General features: G+C 38.2%; 1 protein-coding gene across 18 annotated transcripts in view; it reads left to right on the plus strand.

Annotated features, from left to right (window-relative positions):
• Window positions 1-20754, plus strand: part of Rtl4 (retrotransposon Gag like 4) — a 411363-nt gene extending 390609 nt beyond the window's left edge. For 2 of the 18 annotated variants that reach the window (NM_001433137.1, NM_001433146.1), the window contains 5 exon segments: window positions 9727-9781; window positions 12852-13057; window positions 15290-15402; window positions 16359-16416; window positions 17717-20751. In NM_001433137.1, the coding sequence (NP_001420066.1) occupies window positions 17956-18861 (906 nt within the window). In that variant the 5' untranslated portion in view covers window positions 9727-9781; window positions 12852-13057; window positions 15290-15402; window positions 16359-16416; window positions 17717-17955 and the 3' untranslated portion in view covers window positions 18862-20751. 18 annotated transcript variants of the gene reach the window in all.
• Window positions 20755-21338: the final 584 nt, after the last annotated feature.

Raw genomic sequence — 21338 nt, forward strand, 5'->3', positions numbered from 1 at the left:
CCTTCAACAGGGGACCTATTCTCAGTTCAGTGGTTTGCTGCTGGCATTCGCCTCTGTATTTGCTGTATTCTGGCTGTGTCTCTCAGGAGCGATCTACATCCGGCTCCTGTCGGTATGCACTTCTTTGCTTCATCCATCTTGTCTAATTGGGTGGCTGTATATGTATGGGCCACATGTGGGGCAGGCTCTGAATGGGTGTTCCTTCAGTCTCTGTTTTAATCTTTGCCTCTCCCTTCCCTGAAAGGGTATTCTTTTTCCTCATTTAAAGAAGGAGTGAAGCATTCACATTTTGATCATCCGTCTTGAGTTTCGTTTGTTCTAGGGATCTAGGGTAATTCAAGCATTTGGGCTAATAGCCACTTATCAATGAGTGCATACCCTGTATGTCTTTCTGTGATTGGTTAGCTCACTCAGGATGATATTTTCCAGTTCCAACCATTTGCCTACGAATTTCATAAACTCGTTGTTTTTGATAGCTGAGTAATATTCCATTGTGTAGATGTACCACATTTTCTGTATCCATTCCTCTGTTGAAGGGCATCTGGGTTCTTTCCAGCTTTTGGCTATTATAAATAAGGCTGGGATGAACATAGTGGAGCACGTGTCTTTTTTATATGTTGGGGCACCTTTTGGGTATATGCCCAAGAGAGGTAGAGCTGGATCCTCAGGCAGTTCAATGTCCAATTTTCTGAGGAACCTCCAGACTGATTTCCAGAATGGTTGTACCAATCTGCAATCCCACCAGCAATGGAGGAGTGTTCCTCTTTCTCCGCATCCTCGCCAGCATCTGCTGTCACCTGAGTTTTTGATCTTAGCCATTCTGACTGGTGTCAGGTGAAATCTCAGGGTTGTTTTGATTTGCATTTCCCTTATGACTAAAGATGTTGAACATTTCTTTAGGTGTTTCTCAGCCATTCGGCATTCCTCAGCTGTGAATTCTTTGTTTAGCTCTGAACCCCATTTTTAATAGGGTTATTTGTCTCCCTGTGGTCTAACTTCTTGAGTTCTTTGTATATTTTGGATATAAGGCCTCTATCTGTTGTAGGATTGGTAAAGATCTTTTCCCAATCTGTTGGTTGCTGTTTTGTCCTAACCACAGTGTCCTTTGCCTTACAGAAGCTTTGCAGTTTTATGAGATCCCATTTGTCGATTCTTGATCTTAGAGCATAAGCCATTGGTGTTTTGTTCAGGAAATTTTTTCCAGTGCCCATGTGTTCCAGATGCTTCCCTATATTTTCTTCTATTAGTTTGAGTGTGTCTGGTTTGATGTGGAGGTCCTTGATCCACTTGGACTTAAGCTTTGTACAGGGTGATAAGCATGGATCGATCTGCATTCTTCTACATGTTGCCCTCCAGTTGAACCAGCCCCATTTGCTGAAAATGCTATCTTTTTTCCATTGGATGGTTTTGGCTCCTTTGTCAAAAATCAAGTGCCCATAGGTGTGTGGGTTCATTTCTGGGTCTTCAATTCTATTCCATTGGTCTATCTGTCTGTCTCTGTACCAATACCATGCAGCTTCTATCACTATTGCTCTGTAATACTGCTTGAGTTCAGGGATAGTGATTCCCCCTGAAGTCCTTTTATTGTTGAGGATAGTATTAGCTCTCCTGGGTTTTTGTTATTCCAGATGAATTTGCAAATTTTTCTGTCTAACTCTTTGAAGAATTGGATTGGTATTTTGATGGGGATTGCATTGAATCTGTAGATCGCTTTTGGTAAAATGGCCATTTTTACTATATTAATCCTGCCAATCCATGAGCATGGGATATCTTTCCAACTTCTGAGGTCTTCTTCAATTTCTTTCTTCAGTGTCTTGAAGTTCTTATTGTACAGATCTTTTACTTGCTTGGTTAAAGTCACACCGAGGTACTTTATATTATTTGGGTCTATTATGAAGGGTGTCGTTTCCCTAATTTCTTTCTCGGCTTGTTTCTCTTTTGTGTAGAGGAAGGCAACTGATTTACTTGAGTTAATTTTATACCCAGCCATTTTGCTGAAGTTGTTTATCAGCTTTAGTAGTTCTCTGGTGGAACTTTTGGGATCACTTAAATATACTATCATGTCATCTGCAAATAGTGATATTTTGACTTCTTCTTTTCCGATCTGTATCCCCTTGACCTCCTTTTGTTGTCTGATTGCTCTGGCTAGAACTTCAAGAACTATATTGAATAAGTAGGGAGAGAGTGGGCAGCCTTGTCTAGTCCCTGATTTTAGTGGGATTGCTTCAAGTTTCTCTCCATTTAGTTTAATGTTAGCGACTGGTTTGCTGTATATGGCTTTTACTATGTTTAGGTATGGGCCTTGAATTCCTATTCTTTCCAGGACTTTTATCATGAAGGGGTGTTGAATTTTGTCAAATGCTTTCTCAGCATCTAATGAAATGATCATGTGGTTTTGTTCTTTCAGTTTGTTTATGTAATGGATCACGTTGATGGTTTTCCATATATTAAAACATCCCTGCATGCCTGGGATGAAGCCTACTTGATCATGGTGGATGATTGTTCTGATGTGCTCTTGGATTCGGTTTGCCAGTATTTTATTGAGTATTTTTGCGTCGATATTCATAAGGGAAATTGGTCTGAAGTTCTCTTTCTTTGTTGGGTCTTTGTGTGGTTTAGTTATAAGAGTAATTGTGGCTTCATAGAAGGAATTCGGGAGTGATCCATCTGTTTCAATTTTGTGGAATAGTTTGGAAAATATTGGTATGAGGTCTTCTATGAAGGTTTGATAGAATTCTGCACTAAACCCGTCTGGACCTGGGCTCTTTTTGGTTGGGAGACCTTTAATGACTGCTTCTATTTCCTTAGGAGTTATGGGGTTGTTTAACTGGTTTATCTGTTCCTGATTTAACTTCGGTACCTGGTATTTGTCTAGGAAATTGTCCATTTCCTGTAGATTTTCAAGTTTTGTTGAATATAGGCTTTTATAGTAAGATCTGATGATTTTTTGAATTTCCTCTGAATCTGTAATTATGTCTCCCTTTTCATTTCTGATTTTGTTAATTTGGACACACTCTCTGGGTCCTCTCATTAGTCTGGCTAAGGGTTTATCTATCTTGTTGATTTTCTCAAAGAACCAACTTTTGGTTCTGTTGATTCTTTCCATGGTCCTTTTTGTTTCTACTTGGTTGATTTCAGCTCTGAGTTTGATTATTTTCTGCCTTCTACTCCTCCTGGGTGTATTTGCTTCTTTTTGCTCTAGAGCTTTTAGGTGTGCTGTCAAGCTGCTGACATATGCTCTTTCCTGTTTCTTTCTGCAGGCACACAGCGCTATGAGTTTTCCTCTTAGCACAGCTTTCATTGTGTCCCATAAGTTTGGGTATGTTGTACCTTCATTTTCATTAAATTCTAAAAAGTTTTTAATTTCTTTCTTTATTTCTTCCTTGACTAGGTTATCATTGAGTAGAGCATTGTTCAATTTCCACGTATATGTGGGCATTCTTCCCTTATTGTTATTGAAGACCAGTTTTAGGCCGTGGTGGTCTGATAGCACGCATGGGATTATTTCTATCTTTCTGTACCTGTTGAGGCCCGTTTTTTGACCAACTATATGGTCAATTTTGGAGAAGGTACCATGAGGAGCTGAGAAGAAGGTATATCCTTTTGCTTTAGGATAGAATGTTCTATAAATATCCGTTAAGTCCATTTGGCTCATGACTTCTCTTAGTCTGTCTACGTCTCTGTTTAATTTCTGTTTCCATGATCTGTCCATTGATGAGAGTGGGGTGCTGAAATCTCCTACTATTATTGTGTGAGGTGCAATGTGTGTTTTGAGCTTTAGTAAGTTTTGTTTTACATATGTAGGTTCCCTTGTATTTGGGGCATAGATATTTAGGATTGAGAGTTCATCTTGGTGGATTTTTCCTTTGATGAATATGAAGTGTCCTTCCTTATCTTTTTTGATGGCTTTTAGTTGAAAATTGATTTTATTTGATATTAGAATGGTTACTCCAGCTTGCTTCTTCCGACCATTTGCTTGGAAAGTTGTTTTCTAGCCTTTCACTCTGAGGTAGTGTCTGTCTTTGTCTCTGAAGTGTGTTTCCTGTAGGCAGCAGAATGCAGGGTCCTCGTTGTGTATCCAGTTTGTTAATCTATGTCTTTTTATTGGGGAGTTGAGGCCATTGATGTTGAGAGATATTAAGGAATAGTGATTATTGCTTCCTGTTATATTCATATTTGGATGTGAGATTATGTTTGTGTGCTTTTCTTCTCTTTGTTTTGTTGCCAAGACGATTAGTTTCTTGCTTCTTCTAGGGTATAGCTTTCCTCCTTATGTTGGGCTTTACCATTTATTATCCTTTGTAGTGCTGGATTTGTAGAAAGATATTGTGTAAATTTGGTTTTGTCATGGAATATCTTGGTTTCTCCATCTATGTTAATTGAGAGTTTTGCAGGATACAGTAACCTGTGCTGGCATTTGTGTTCTCTTAGGGTCTGTATGACATCAGTCCAGGATCTTCTGGCCTTCATAGTTTCTGGTGAAAAGTCTGGTGTGATTCTGATAGGTCTGCCTTTATATGTTACTTGACCTTTTTCCCTTACTGCTTTTAATATTGTTTCTTTATTTTGTGCATTTGGTGTTTTGACTATTATGTGGCGGGAGGTGTTTCTTTTCTGGTCCAATCTATTTGGAGTTCTGTAGGCTTCTTGTATGTCTATGGGTATCTCTTTTTTTAGGTTAGGGAAGTTTTCTTCTATGATTTTGTTGAAGATATTTACTGGTCCTTTGAGCTGGGAGTCTTCACTCTCTTCTATACCTATTATCCTTAGGTTTGATCTTCTCATTGAGTCCTGGATTTCCTGTATGTTTTGGACCAGTAGCTTTTTCCGCTTTACATTATCTTTGACAGTTGAGTCAATGATTTCTATGGAATCTTCTGCTCCTGAGATTCTCTCTTCCATCTCTTGTATTCTGTTGGTGAAGCTTGTATCTACAGCTCCTTGTCTCTTCTTTTGGTTTTCTATATCCAGGGTTGTTTCCATGTGTTCTTTCTTGATTGCTTCTATTTCCATTTTTAATTCCTTCAACTGTTTGATTGTGTTTTCCTGGAATTCTTTCAGGGATTTTTGTGTCTCCTCTCTATGGGCTTCTACTTGTTTATTTATGTTTTTCTGGAATTCTTTCAGGGATTTTTGTGTCTCCTCTCTATGGGCTTCTACTTGTTTATTTATGTTTTCCTGGAATTCTTTCAGGCATTTTTGCGATTCCTCTCTGTAGGCTTCTACTTGTTCTCTAAGGGAGTTCTTCACGTCTTTCTTGGAGTCCTCCAGCATCATGATCAAATATGATTTTGAAACTAGATCTTGCTTTTCTGGTGTGTTTGGATATTCCATGTTTGGAGAATTGGGCGCCGATGGTGCCATGTAGTCCTGGTTTCTGTTGCTTGGGTTCCTGTGCTTGCCTCTCGCCATCAGATTATCTCTAGTGTTACTTTGTTCTTCTATTTCTGACAGTGGCTAGACTGCCCTATAAGCCTGTGTGTCAGGAGTGCTGTAGACCTGTTTTCCTGTTTTCTTTCAGCCTGTTATGGGGACAGTGTTCTGCTTTCCGGCGTGTAGTTTTTCCTCTCTACAGGTCTTCAGCTGTTCCTGTGGGCCTGTGTCTTGAGTTCACCAGGCAGGTCACTTGCAGCAGAAAAGTTGGTCTTACCTGTGGTCCCGAGGCTCAAGTTTTCTCGCAGGGTGCTGCCCACGAGCTCTCTGCGGCGGCAGCAACCAGGAAGATCTGCGCCACCGTTTCTGGGAGCTTCAGTGCACCAGGGTTCCAGATGGCCTTTGGTGTTTTCCTCTGGCATCTGAGATGTGTGTGCAGAGTGCAGTCTCTTCTGGTTTCCCAGGCGTTTCTGCCTCTCTGAAGGGTTAGCTCTCCCTCCCACGGGATTTAGGTGCAGAGAACTGTTTATCCGGTCTGTTTCCTTCAGTTTCCGGCGGTGTCTCAGGCGCAGGGGTCCTGCTGCTCCTGGGCCCTCCCCCACGGGAACCCAGAGGCCTTATACAGTTTCCTCTTGGCCAGGGATGTGGGCAGGGGTGGGCAGTGTTGTTGGTCTCTTCTGCTCTGCAGCCTCAGGAGTGCCCACCTGACCAGAGGGTGGGGTCTCTCTCCCATGTGGTCTGGGGGCAGAGAGCTGCTGCGGGCCGGGATCCGCAGGTGTGGGACTCCAGGTAAACACAGGACGTGCCCGGTCCTAGAGGAATTCTTCCTCTGTGTGTCCCGAGTTCACCAGGCAGGTCTCTTACAGCAGAAAAGTTGGTCTTACCTGTGGTCCCGAGGCTCAAGTTCGCTGCGGGGTGCTGCCCACGAGCTCTCTGCTTCTGCAGCAACCAGGAAGCCTAACTTCTTAAAGATTCTAGAACCTTGACTTCACTATATTGAAAAGGAAACCTCAATCATATGAACCTCGGTGAGACAAACCATAGCACCAAACAAATCAAAGCATTTAAGGAATAATGGAATCTGTTGCTAGTGAACTTTAACATATTTTTTTTCTGGATAAATCTATGAGTATATTGAACTCAGAACCATGAAAGTAAACCCATCAGCTCCCCATTTCCTTCCTCATCAATGGACCTTGACTCAGACTTGTTGATTCTTATGCAAAGTGAGTTGAGTACAGGGCTTTGTGGACACTATGAATCCTATACCATTCAGCCACACACTAAGTCCCTAATGGTTCTTTATTTATGCATTAGTGATGGAGAATGAACCCTTGGCATCATGCCCGTTCAGCACATGATCTACCACTCAGTTACATTCTTAGGTGTTACAAAATTAAGCACACACACACACACACACACACACACACACACACACTCATACACACACACAAACACACACACATGGGAAACTGAAACATAATTTTGCTGTGAGAATATTTTATATTTATTGTGGGGGTCATGCTTGATTTTCAGTATTCCTTTATTCTTCTTCGGTGATGACCATACCTGAATTAGTCATTAAAAATCACTTCTGTCACTGCTGAATATGGAATCTATAGGGCTTATAATAGGGCATGACAAAATTCTTTAAACACAGTAAGACTCTACCACTATTCTATGATATTTTTCATTTCTGAGGAATAATCTATCATAAGTGAACTTTCTATTTTGAGATGATACGAAGGCTAGATAATTTTTCCTTTTGTCACTTTCAAGTGTTAGTTCTTGCAGAAAGTATATTTGTAGATAAAAATGCCTGATTAAACATTGTATACCAATTACCAGTAATGATACCAATTACTTTAAAAACTTTAAAACAATTTTAAAATAAAATAAATAACTTGGGAAAAGAAAATAGAAGATAGAACACAAGTGTTCTATATATCCAATGACAGATGCATTTGAGGGAACCTAGTACACCGTAAACAACCCTAAGGATACTGATTCTATGTTTTGTTTTTAAGTAATACAGGTTTATCTCAAGAACCAAATGAGCTTACATACTTTTGCCTAGTTTTTTTTTTTCTTGAATTACTGCTTTTCATTGAAAATAAGAGATCATGTGGCTTGGAATATGTCCTTCTGGAATAATTTTCAAACTCCCTGGAGACTGAAGCTCTGAGGTCTAGTGGCATGCTACAACCAGTTTCCTTTACAGTGACACATCCTCACAGAAGGTAGAATGACTTGACAGTCTGACAGACACTTAAAGTGTGAAGATGAATTAAAGATATATCACTTCTGATGGGTCTATTAAAAAAAGCTGTCAGTTGAACTAAGCAGTATTCTAAAAACATACAGTACCATATCAGGGATAGAGGGTGTTAGAAAAAAAGCATTGGCAGATGGACAGTTTTTGATAGGCCTTTGTGAATCTGAAAACCAAGCTGAGAAGGAGTTTAGAAGTCCTCATCTGTTGTCCTTCTTTCAAATACATATTTAGAAGCTCCAATTTCTTTCTCTTTGACTTTCCTCCAGTCTCCAATGATTACCTAGTTAGACTACCTCATACTCTACAGGTTATGTCTAATGATGAGTGGAGATAGGTAAGGAATTCTAGGCAAAAATAGCTCACTGTTGCTTTGCCTGTAAATCCATCACCAGAATTTCTCTTTTGGGCAATATACTATAATTCTAAGAAATGGAATATCTCAATTTACTCTAGGAAGTATGATTTTCCAACCATTTGTGTTCCAAGAACAGTAGAGATTGGATGTCAACCAAAAGACAGAACAAAATTCAGGGTAAAGTAAAGGGCAGAAGTTACATTTAGATATAATTTGCTTTATATTCCTATTGAAATATTTAGAGACATCCATGCACCTATCATTAATGCATGGCTATGCTTCAAAATATTACCATCTGTAGTGATTGAAAACTGTCCTTAGCAAAGATGTGCACAATAGTATTACATAGTTCTCAATGGCAGAAAGTCCATCTTGTAAGAATTCTAAACCTGTTTCTTTGTTTTATGCATAACATTAATGTTTACTGTTCACAGAAGTAGAGTCAGTTGTTGTGATGTTAAACAGATACATATATTTGCCAAAACCTATTAATTAAGGCCAGGTATGGTGATGAAGACCTTTATGTCAAGCACTATGGAGTCAAAAGATGGATATCTGTAGGTTCAAGGCCAACCTGGTCAACATAGTGAATTCCACACCAGTTCTGACTAAATAGTGTAACCTAGCCTCCAAAACAAACCATTATTTATGCATTTCAAGTACATTCATTTTATTTTGGTAAATTATATGTCCAATGAAACAGATTTTAAGCCAGCATTATACATAGCAAATCAAATATTATTGGGAATATAATTTATTAAAAACAAGAGAAAAGAAAAAACTATACATGCTCTTCCTGGAGTCTGGGGTTTTAAGTTGGCATTTTGAATCTGCTATAATGGATCATAAGTCTGGTAACAGCGTTTTCTCACATGTGGGGGATATTAAGAAGGGAGCTGTTTATTTGCTACCTAGAAAGTGTCACGCTCTGCAATATCTATACATAGAATGTCACCTGTTATTGGTCTTTCTAACAATATTCTTCATTAACTTTCTTTTTTGTTTCAGACATTTTCAGTAAGTTTGAGATGCCTTTTCTTCTTGATCAGCCTAGACGAGTTTTAGACCTGAGTTATTGGCTTTCAGAAAGGATAAGTTATATCCCTCAAACTTATAAAAATATGACAAACATCAATTTGTAGGCATAGATGAAATCTAAATTCTCAGAACTGTTATGTGGAGTTCATGCCTTTAAACTAGAATTGAGTGCAGACCAAATTCCGGAGCCTGTGCTAATTAGTATAGCCTCGTGTCTTCAATATTAAAACAGTAGCTATCTTTCATCAAGTGGATGCTATGAAACAGGTGTTAAGTTAAGCAGTTTATATGCATGATTCCCATTGTTCTGGATTGCTTGTGCTTCATGGGGGATCATCACTGTTTCCTAGTGCCCAACATAGTGCCTGGCACAAAAGAGGCATTCACTCTAGATTTATTAAATGAAGTGATCAACCATCTGTGGTGGATGTAATAAGTTCCATTTATGAATAATGTAAATGAAGCTTAAGGATCTTAACATGCTTAAGGAGAATGCCATTGTCGAAGCAGCTGGAAGAGGCATCAGATATAAATAAGTATTGTCTCAATATTATGGAATTAAGGAAACCCACCAAATAGAAAGAGATACTGCTGTAATAAGTGTATAAAAATTGGATTGCTAATGGTAGCTGTCAAACACTGAGAGAATTTCACCTGTTTTAACCTTATGTTTCACATTCTACAGAATTTCACCATGGTATAACTCTGCCTATTTACACATGGAGAACAATACGTGAGAGGTAAGCTATTCCATCTTCACTGAAACTTAACTTTAAATGCCATGCCTTTAAGTAGCTTCATTCTTTCATTTTTATTTATTTTCTTTTCAAGTTCATAGATAATCTTGATTTAAGGCCTGGGATAGTGGGAAACTTTACTAAGAGGTAAATAGGACATAAACTAAAATACACATCCATGGCAACATAATATCTTTCTGCAGTGTCCACTTCTCACTGCTCTGGCAAAGATCTGTGAGTAAGACATTGGTCTTCTGAACATTAAGCTGATTGCCACAGCTCTTTACCTATATTTCTTTGTGGTTAATTCATTTACCTGTGGTTCAAAAAGGTTGAGATGCACTGTCATTTGGATGGATTTCCTGCTCATAAAAACAAAGAATAAAGGATGGTCTACATAGCAAATATGACCCACAAAACTACCTCTGTAATAGCTAGTTTTGTCCATGACTGCTATCAACAAATGTTATTAATTTAAAGAATTCCTGATTGCCTCTATGCATACAAAGAATGGGTACAGAAAGATGAAATTGTATTTTTCTTCTTCTTTTTAATCTCACAGTTTAAAGGGAAAGTAGACATTTAATAATTCATTAAAAGAAATACAAGTATCATAAAGAAGAAATATGAGGACAGGTACTATATTAATGACTTACATTAAGCCACTCCCTTGGTGCACATCAGGATACTTCCTCATAGTTACTTTTCTATAACAATACAGATCTCTAGATAGAAACAGATGCTGGTGACAAAGATTTTTGGACAGAAACTTTCTAGGCTCCCCAGACAATAAAATGCTATAAATGGTTTCTAATGTTGAAAGCTGTTAAATACCAGTAAGTGTACATATGTTATTGCCTCCATTGTTTGTAAATACATGTAGTTCTCTCTGCAACATAGATGTCACAGATGCTATTTCCTCACGGTCTCCTAGCCTGAATTAAGGAGATTGGGATTTTGATTCAAAATTTTTTTTTATTTTGAATTTCCAGGTACATTTTTTAAACCACCATTTCAAGCTGCTTCAAATGGCATAATTGTACTAGGTATACATGTTGAGAATTCTAGTTTCAAATCTAATGCCAAATCTTTGTAATTCTTTAAACAACTTTTCTCTTTTATTTCTTACTTGAAAACTTCATGCATGTAATCACCACATCTTAATCATATCCACCACTTGCTCCCCCTCCAACTCCCATAAAAATCCTCCAATCGTTACCACTTCATCTTCTCCTTTCTTACCAAGTTGCACTGAATGTAGAAGTTGTGCCTTACCTACTTCGCAGTTTATAAAATATAAATTAAATAGTAGGAACATAGAACACATAAAATACACCATGTGTGTGTGAGATGTTACTAGCTCCAGAATCCTGGAGTGCCAGTTCTTGAATGTCATGGAGAATATAATCTCTGTATTTCTTGCTTCTAGTCAATGCTTTGTAAGGAAAAAAAAGGCTAACTAGGAAGGGTTTGGGATTAGACCATATATAGTACAGTGGCCCATAAACATAACTCAAACCAATTCTATTCATTGAACCTCGCATTCTTCATCTGTAAGTTTTCTCTAATTCAGTGGTTCTCAACACTCCTAGTGCAAGCCTTTAATATAGATCCTCCAATTGTGGTGAACCCCAACTGTAAAATTACTCTTCTTTCAACTTTATAACTGTAATTTTGCTACTGTTATGAATCAGAATATAAATGTCTGATATGCAGGATATCTGATGTGTGACCCCTATGAAAGGATCATTTGACCTCTGAAGGGGTCACAATCCACAGGTTGAGAACCACTGCTAAACTGAGGTTTTTCGAACACTTCTTATGATCACAAAGCAGGATATATACTAAGTTGCATATATTAAGCTTTCTCTACCTAGAACAGAGCAGCAGGTTGCCCAACACCACAGGGACCTGCAAATGCAAGAGGAGTTTGGCTCTAAGTGGGCTAGGCTCATCAGCTGCAAGTGGTGTGCAGCACTGAGTGAATTGCACTTAATGAATTAAAGATGAAAGACAGCAGGGAGCACGAAAGCAGGAGAAGACGTTTCATTTCAAATTTAAAGGGCTCATTTTATGACGATTTGCGATCTGTACAGTAGAATTTTTCCACTCTTTCCCTAATTGTTTACTCGAAATGGCAAGTACTGTTTGAAATGATGGGAGCATAGGGAACAAAGAAACCCAATGAAGAATTCAAATTGGTAAACAAGACCTGTATATCTTAGCCACTAAGTCTCCTCCTGGAATGGAGGCTGTAGTGTGGGTGCACAGTGGGTAAAGTTTGGGTTGAGTAGTAGACATGCAGATGAGATTCTAGACTGTATATCACTCAACAAACACTTCCTTGTGGTTTATCTCTGTGTTCAAGCAAGCTATAGAATCTATGGGTTTTAAAGAACAAGACCACGTTTATGATGCCTCACTGTTTTATGATTCTTGGAGTCTCTATTCTAATATTCCACTAGGGAGGAATTCCAGTTCTGTTTGTCCTATAATGATCAAGAAGTCAGAACTTATCTCACAGAGAGAGCCACCCATCTCTATTCCTCTTCTCCCAGTTTTATCTTTAGCTTTTTTCTTGTCTTAGAGAATAAAGTAGTCTACGTGAGAGTCATTTGAAGAAAAATGCTCATGTATTAAACGTCTCCCTTGCTCCCCAACTTAGACTTAACATCTCAGTAGCTTGGTTTATGACTTGGAAAATGGCAAAATTGCAGGCAGGATATGAAATAATGAACATGAAATTTGTTATTGAGAGACATAAAATAGTAGTGCATGTAGATAGCGAAACCTATCCAGTAGGAATCCCTAGGTCAGAAATGTGGTTCCTGGATGGACTTAAGACACATTAGAAAGGCAAACTACAGAATTGGGACAGAATATTCATGTTACTTGTAACTTCATAAAAAGCTAAGCTGTGAGTCCAGCTGCAGATGGTTAAGATTAACAATGAAAGGAAACTCTAAGGTTTTATTCACGACAGTGCTCCAAAGGACAGAAGTCACACCAGTTGGTCCGCTGTACTTATGATATGGGGATATGTAGATCACTGTGTTCTCTTATTCATTGACAGAGAAGAGTAGAGTGTTGTATGCCTTTGGAAGGGAGCCATAATGTCCCAAGAACAAGGTCACCTTGATGTATACCTATGCTTCCATCTCCACGATAGACAAATGTTACCTACCTAGACCTGACCTGCATGGAATGCTGTCAAAGGAAGTCGTGGAGACTTCGAAAAAAACCAACACACCATATACTACTTTGGGGCTGCTTTCAGAGGTACATTTTTACTTCTAAAAATGACCCCAACTGGGTATTGAGGTACACACCTGTAATCTTGGCACATTGGGTTGATACCTCAGGAAAACCAAGAATTGGAGGCCAGCCCTGGCTACAGAGTAGGTTTCATCCAATCAAGACTAAAGAGAGAAAACTGGTCTCCACCCTCCATCCAAAAGTGTTCATAATGCTAAAATCAGAAGGACCCTTAGAAAGCCCTTAACCCAAAGGTTTTCAAAGGTATTCATTGAAATTTCTGCTTCAAAATCACATGTAGATCTTATATAAAATATATCATATATCTAGGTCTTCACCAAGAGCAAATATTCTATACTCTCCATAGATGAAATAAAAAAAATATCTGTATGTTAAAAATCCCAGGAGCTTCTGAGATCTCTCTCTTCCCTCCCTCCTGTCCCCCCTCGTGTGTGTGTGTGTGTGTGTGTGTGTAAATCTCTCTGTGTGTGTGTGTGTGTGTGTGCGTCTGTGTGTGTATGTATTGTCTTTCTCCAATATTCCCATGATTAAATCTGAGAACCACATATATCAACATTAACTGAAATCCCTATAAAAGTATGCCCATGTTCACTAAGTTTTTGAGTTAGAATTTCTGGACTATGCTAAAATGTAAGAGACCCAATACTCTTCAGAATACAGATAAAGATATGCAGGTCCTAAAACAGAAAGATAGCTTGTCCAAGGTCATTCTTCTGAATGGTAGAAGAATTTAAGAAGTAAGTACACACTGATATCTCTAGGAAAGTCCAGACATATTCTCCTCTGCTCACACTTATGAGAGGGATTGATGCTTCAACTTAGTACCTGTGAACATCAAATTCCTTAGAACTTCTGAAGCTCAAGATAGAATTTTAGCTTTCCTTTGTTTCATGATCACAGATAAAACAGTTTAAAAATAAGACAGTATAAAGTCACCAAGTTCTCATATACAAAATACATTACTGCTGGCCTGAGCTTAAGGAAGAAAATAATCATTTTGGCTCACTGTTTTGGAGGTTTTACTCTGTAATCAGTTAGCCCTGTTGATATGGAGTTTGGGGCAGGGCGGAAGCACACTTTCATAGAGTCTAGATAGGAAAGAGAGAAAAGAAAGAATCTACACAGAACCCAGTTTTCTCCTTGAAAATCTAGGTAAATGACCTGGGCCCTTTTACCAAGCATTACTTCTTAAGGGTTCCAACACCATCTTTGAGCCATGCTGAAAACCAAATTCTTAAGGCATGTTCTTTTTGTGGATATTCCAGACCTACCAATCCACACAAATAGATTTCTTCAAATGTCGCCTCAAAGAGTTTTGTGTCTAAAACTATTAACTACTGTTTTAAGCTAAGTAACTATGAACAAAATGGTTCCTTTACAAAATTTACAAAGAAACATTTGTTGTTACGGTTTTCAGAGCTGAAACATGTACTTATTAAGCAAAAGCTTATATCTACGCAGTTCCTAGATGATCTAGTCCAGCCACATGGGTATGATAGTCCAAAACCTATGTGTTTGAAGTTTCTGCTCTGTTTCTGCTTTGTCTCTTTAAGGATAGATCCTTCAGACTCACAGTCTTTGCAATAGCATCTTCTGTGGTCAACCCATAGAAGGCCAATGACCTCTGGAAAAAGTAATTACCCAAATGAAATGAACAGGTAGATTTTTGCTGAAGGATTGAGTATTTGCCACTGACAACAGTAGCATTGCATGATTTGCATGTGGACTAATGCTTTTAATTTTAGCAAGTGTTTCACCCTTGCTACATAATTAGGAAAATGAAATGCTTAGCCACCTTGAATACATAATTCTGTATAGAATCAGAAGCTCTCACAAAGATATGAAATTGCTGAGGGAAGAAAGAAAGGGCAAAAGGCAAAGACATAAAAGTAAAAGTTCTAATCATACCCTTCCAATTAAAAAATAAGTTTACTGGAGGTCCACAATCCCTTCTTACCTCAATTCTGAATTCAAAGAAGTCTATGAGATGTAAGTCACTTTTTCATTAATTTGTTGCTAAAACCCAGTTGGCAGCAAAACTTGACCTGATTTGACATGAGTTTCATCTATAACCAATTGGGTATGAATATTCAGACATTTTTCCTGCTGAAATTTTAATGGCTTAACTATGGGATGTTTCCCCAGATACTGAAGGAAATGTTATATAATAAACAGTAATGCACTGTGTTGCCTTTCAAGAATCTGAAAAGGTGAAATTTGAATTATAAAACACAGATGCTACAACTATGGACCTAGAGAAATTATTGCTAACATTTATGGGGCCTTTGCCACCAACATGAAGCTGTGCCAGTCTACTTTCATTTCAGGCAACCATCAAAATCTATGAGGTAGGTTTTATAAGCATTTATTTTTATGAATATACGTGTTTATTTTACTGTGAAAATAGTCTTGGTGCATATAAGAAACATTATACTCTCCTAACAGCATTCAGAACTATTAAGACAAGAGACAAACTATAACTTAAAACTCATTTTTGAATTATGGCAAAGGCTATACATTACTCCCAGGAATGCATACAACAGGAGCTGTGCCTTAGGAGAAATGCTGTGATCGATTCACATATATGAACATATGCCTATATGTAAACATATCTGTACATGTAGATATTAACATATAATGCATGTATTTATATGCAGAGAGAAATGCTATGCTTATAGTATATGAATAATACTTTAATGTTTGGAGAGTAATGCTCAAATAGATTTAAAAATTTGTTCAGTTTTATAGCTTCTCTCTGAGCAAGAATTTGGCCCAGGTTATTTTGTCTGTAGAAGACTGATGCATATACATATCCACAAAACACACACACACACACACACACACACACACACACACACACACACACACACACACCAAAAAGCACAAAATCAGAAATCATATGCCTGCAAAAACTCAGTAAGACAATAATCCCCAAACAAAGCAAATTGTGACAAAACAATATAAAAAGTATGCCACTGAGTTCATTTCCTATTTACCAAATCTGCTGGGCATGTGCCAACCCTTAGGTGTGGTTGATAACACAGTGAGACTCTATTGGTAAAAATGAATTTTTTCTTGTAAGTCAATTTCAGTCAGAGATTGCTTTCTGGTTAAGGATGGTAGCTGTTTTGCATTTTACCCTCCCAATGCGGGGACTCCATTTGACTTGAACTTGTTCAGGCCCTGTGCATGCAGCCATCAGTCTCTGAGTCCATCCATTCTGTTGTGTGTGAAAGACAATGTTTTCTTGATGTCCACCATCTCCCTGGCTCTTACATTCGTTTTGTCTCCTCTTCTACCATAGCTCCTTGAAGTGAAGTGGAGGTTGATGAAGACATCCCATTTAGGACTGATGCCCCAAGGTCTCTCACTCTCTGCACATTGTCCAGTTATAGATCTGTATTAGTTTCCATTCACTGAAGGAAGAAGTTTCTCTGATGATGGCTGAGCAAGACACTAATCTATGAATACAGCAAGCAGAATGTCATTAAGAGTTATTTTATGGGGTTGGGGATTTAGCTCAGTGGTAGAGCGCTTGCCTAGCAAGCGCAAGTCCCTGGGTTTGGTCCCCAGCTCTGAAAAAAAGAAAAGAAAAAAAAAGAGTTATTTTATTTTTATATACTTATAGAAGAAAAACAGTTTTTGGTTTATTTGTAGGTCCATGGCCTATCTATTGAGAGACTTATATTTTGAAGGAATCAGTGGTAACATGTTTTTGAACACTGGTAGCTCATTGAAGCCCATTTAAATGGTGTCTTTCACAAGGAAGGGTAGTTCAAAGAACTGAAATAAGAGTAGTTCAAACAAACTGATATGTCCCAGGTTTGTGAATTATTTTCAATTTTTATTGGTTACCTTCTTATTATCAATGCTTGGAGGAGTGTTGAACATTTTTATCTTTACACTTTTAAGAACATTCAGTTCTTATTTGTGAAGTTTTCAATCTTAGGTGTTCATCTTCCTTGTGATGTCTTAATTATTTCCATGGCAACATAGATATGACCCTTGACAAGGATGTGGTAGAAAAAATAACTTAACAACACTGCATGCAGATATCAGGTAGCAATGAAGGGTTAAGGTGGTGAGTATGAACTACAGTCAGTGATTTTTCCAATTTAGACTAGATAATTCTCAAACTACAATACACTTTCCAATCACATTGGAAATGTTGGCAAAGGATGAAAAGTTATTCAATGGATCCTTGCTGGAACTCTGTTTTCTCTATTCTTAAAAACACCTCTGGTAAGATCCGTGCTCTTGTTCCCAGATCAGGTTTTGAGTGGTCAGGAGCATGAAATATCCTGACACTCAAGTAGAATATGATTAGCTGGGAGAAGTGCTGCTTCAGATTACTTCTATGACCAGCATCATAAATCTGATATGAATGAGCTAGGTGACCTTGGACAAACATTTTTGTTTCTCTGAGTCTCTATTTTTAATCTGTGAAATTATAAATCTTGTTAGTTTGGATGGTCACCAAGATTATTTTAGACTCTAGTCTAAAAATCCTTTGACAGTGACTATAAAAGACATTTTAGAATAATGGGGTAGTGTGAAGTTTAATATCTATATTTGAAAAGAAAGGGGAGGAGAAAATTACTGTGTCTATTATATATATATATTTTTTTCTTAATTCATATCCTCTCTTCTATGTATCCTAAGGTGATGTGTGTCTTCGGAATGTGTAATATACTGACATTTTCCGTGAAGAAGCAGTGATGTATAGAAGATAACATTTTGGTGGCATCTCTTCAGCTCAACTCTTATTGATGTTGAACAGGTGTTTTCTGCTTGTGCACAACACTGTCCTTTCAGATCTCAAACCAAACCACTGCCTGTCCCTTGGTCCTGGGAACTGGCACTGAATTTCTATTCAGTTCTACATAAGTGCAAGAGACACAATGGAGAAGTGTACAGAATCTCCACCAAACTTAAATGCAGAGACTTCCTTTTTGAGAGGAGGCAATCTGATTCAGCAGCCACAAGTGCAACATCCAGCTGATGAGAAACCTCCTTTAACGGGGCAAGTTGTACCTCCCCTGAATAGCCCGGTAATGTCTGGGCCTTACTCAGGTGACCATCTCCCTCAATTTCATGGTAACCCAGCCAGTGTCAGAGGATTTTTTGCTCAGGTGACTGCCTATTTGACAACTCTGGACATTTCTAATCCTGCAGATGATGCCAGAGTCAAGCACTTTTTTGACTACCTGTCACAGCAGATGCAAAATTGTGATGTCCTATCTGAGTCCTCACAGAGAAATCTACTGAAACAATATGAGAACTTTGTTCTTGAGTTCCAGAAGTCATTTGGTGAACCAATGATACAAGAAACAACTCCTCCAATGAATGCTATGGTTGACAAAGGTGACATCTCTCCGCAGGATGCTACTACTTCCCAAGTTCATGCTCCAAATTTGAGTTATAGTGAGACCGATCAGAGAGACCAGCTCCAAGCTGATTCTACTCATGATGAAGAAATCACAGATATAATGGACAACCTACCAGATTTGATCACTCAATGCATTCAGCTGGACAAAAAACACAAAGACAGGCCAGAACTCCTACAGTCAGAAAGTCATGTTCCAATGGTTGCTTCCCCAAATTGTAGCCAGTCCTTTCTCAGCCCCATACGGCCACTACCAAAGGATGGGCTTAAACCAATGCAGGGAGCCCACCTGCCTGTAACTCCGGCCAAAAGAGCCCGCCAGCAAGAAACTCAGTTATGTCTCTACTGTAATCAGGCTGGTCACTTCACAAGAGATTGCCTTGCTAAACGTTCTAGAACTCCAGCAAGGAAAAAAATGTAGCTAGCTTACTAGTAAGAGGAGGATAAGAAATCACTTTGTAAATACATACCCTTTCACCATTGGCCTTAGTGATTTATAAACTTTTACAAACTTCAAAATACAAAGTTGCTGTGGCATCACATTGGAAAACAGCCAAGAACATTTACATCCCCAGGAATTTGAATAAGCAGACCTTGTTGGTTGAAAGGTAGCCTCTCCCTAAACTTATTCTAACAATGATGAAGATAATTACCAGAAACTTCATTAGTTGGGACCAATCACTTTAAGAGTTCTAAAAGTTTGCAGACGCGACTCTCTACAGTCTGAGCTAAAAAAAAAAAATCAACCAAACAAAAATCCCTTAAGATGTACTGAGATTCACATCCCTACCAAAGGATGCAATCATCGTGGTTGATTCTATTGGACCAAATCCCATAGCTGATGTGCCTAGGACTGAGCCCAAAGCTTTTATCCTCCTTTTTATTAATCTACTTCTTAGTGACTTGTTTGTTCAGGTCTTTTGTTTGCAATCACAGTGGCATCACCATGTCCAACAATATCCTTGTCATCGAGGGACCAGAATCTGTATTCTCTTCTAGCTATTAATTAGACTCTAGTGCCAACACATGCCAATCATCCTGGAATGAAATCTCTGACACCTTTTATACAGCTATATATTTTGTTGCCATCAGAAGACTCCTGCTTACTCAACATGCTGAACTTCTCGGCTATTGCTAAACCAAATTATATGGTCATTGGAACTGAATATTGATTAATTATTGGCAACTTTCTTTGACAAATGTCCTCTCTGGCAGTTAACATACTTTGAGCCTGCCAATCCAAGTTTAGTCATATCTACACTAATGTTCCTATTTTAGATTTGGATGTATATATGGCTAAGTCTAATGGTTTAAGATAAATGACCAAGTAAGGTATTTAAAGACATTTGTTTGAAGTATCTATCATAGTTACTGTAACAGCAGCATGTTCTTGCTGCCCGAACAGAGACAAATCTGAACTAAGGACTGGCTTTCCAGCCTGCCATAGTTGGTGACTTCCTAGGCCTCACCACTTAATAATCACTGCCAGTTGCTACCAAACTATACTCCTCTGGACCACCTTTGGCTATTGTTATCTAATTGAGGACCTTGGGAAGCAATGGGATGACATAGAACTTTCAGAACCAACTCATCTAAAAACTCGTGTGCATAGACATTAACACCATCTGTGCACAAAATCTCAAGAACTGGGGTGTTCTTTTGCTTGTCTTGTACTCTTGGCACACATCAGCTCTATGTATAAATAGATGATGTAGGTGATGCTTCTGCAAAAAAAAAAAAAAGGAATGATGTGCTAGAAAAGCACAACTTCTTAGAAATGTTAACAACTCCTGTTGCTCAGTATTTGTTGGTAATTACCAGTTCTTTGTTCACTGCTTCTTGGTGCTGGTGTATTTCCCCATAATGGATTTCCTGAAATCAGTCATTGCATAGTCCTTAATAGCCACTCAGAACATGAAGTGCCACTGCACTTTGGTCTTGTTCCCTGAGAATTGTGCTTCGCTTTCAATACTTAATCCCAGATGGGACTCTACTGTTCTTCTCTTATAGCACCAAGAAATATCTCTTCATCCATCAGTGCCTCACTAACCACTGTGCCGATCCATACTTACATTCACAAGCAGTTTGTTCCTTTGTCAGTAGCTTGCTATGTATTCACAGTACTTCATAAACGACCATAATGAGATGTGAATGCACATGTCCCGACTGTGCTAAGAAATCCCCACTGCATTACTGGGATTGTACGAGAAACTTTACCAAGTGGATTTATTTGAATGTTGAGTGAGTCTAGGATTTTCAGAAAGAATCCTCATCCATCTCTTCTAATTCTATAATAAAGGACTAATCCAAATGACTTGTAGTCATGTTATTTTTTATCTTTTTTTATTTTCTTGGGGGTGGTAGATGAAAAAATAAATGCATCTTTAATTGTAGGTGATGTCATCTTCAGTATAGAGATTCTTAAAGAACATGCAAATAAGACCCAAATGCAAAAAGTACTAGAAAACTTGTAAAGTCACAGGACAAAAGATCAATATAGAAAACGTAATCATATTTGTGTCAACTAGCAACAAAAATTCCTAAATTTAAATGTAGCAAAACCAATTCATAGAAGCGAAACAGATTCAGGTATGTGACCACAAATTAAGAGAAAGAACTTAAGAACTTGTATAATGAAAAACACAAAACCTTGTTAAAAGTAATTATAGAACATTCCCATGAACAAAGAGGCAATTCATACTCACAGATTAGAAGTGAGGACCCTTTTTTACTAGAATTTGACAGATTATTCATAAAATCTAAATAGAAATGCAGTATATCAAAATAGTATGCAAGTTTCACTAGCCTAGCCATTAGGAGTAGTGGAGCAGATTTACTTATAGAAATTAGCCTTGTTCTGCCAGAGCCTGACAAATACAGAGGTGGATGCTCACAGCC

The sequence above is a fragment of the Rattus norvegicus genome, chromosome X (assembly GCF_021556685.1).
Source record: "Rattus norvegicus strain SHRSP/BbbUtx chromosome X, alternate assembly SHRSP_T2T, whole genome shotgun sequence".
Taxonomy (NCBI): Eukaryota; Metazoa; Chordata; class Mammalia; order Rodentia; family Muridae; genus Rattus; species Rattus norvegicus.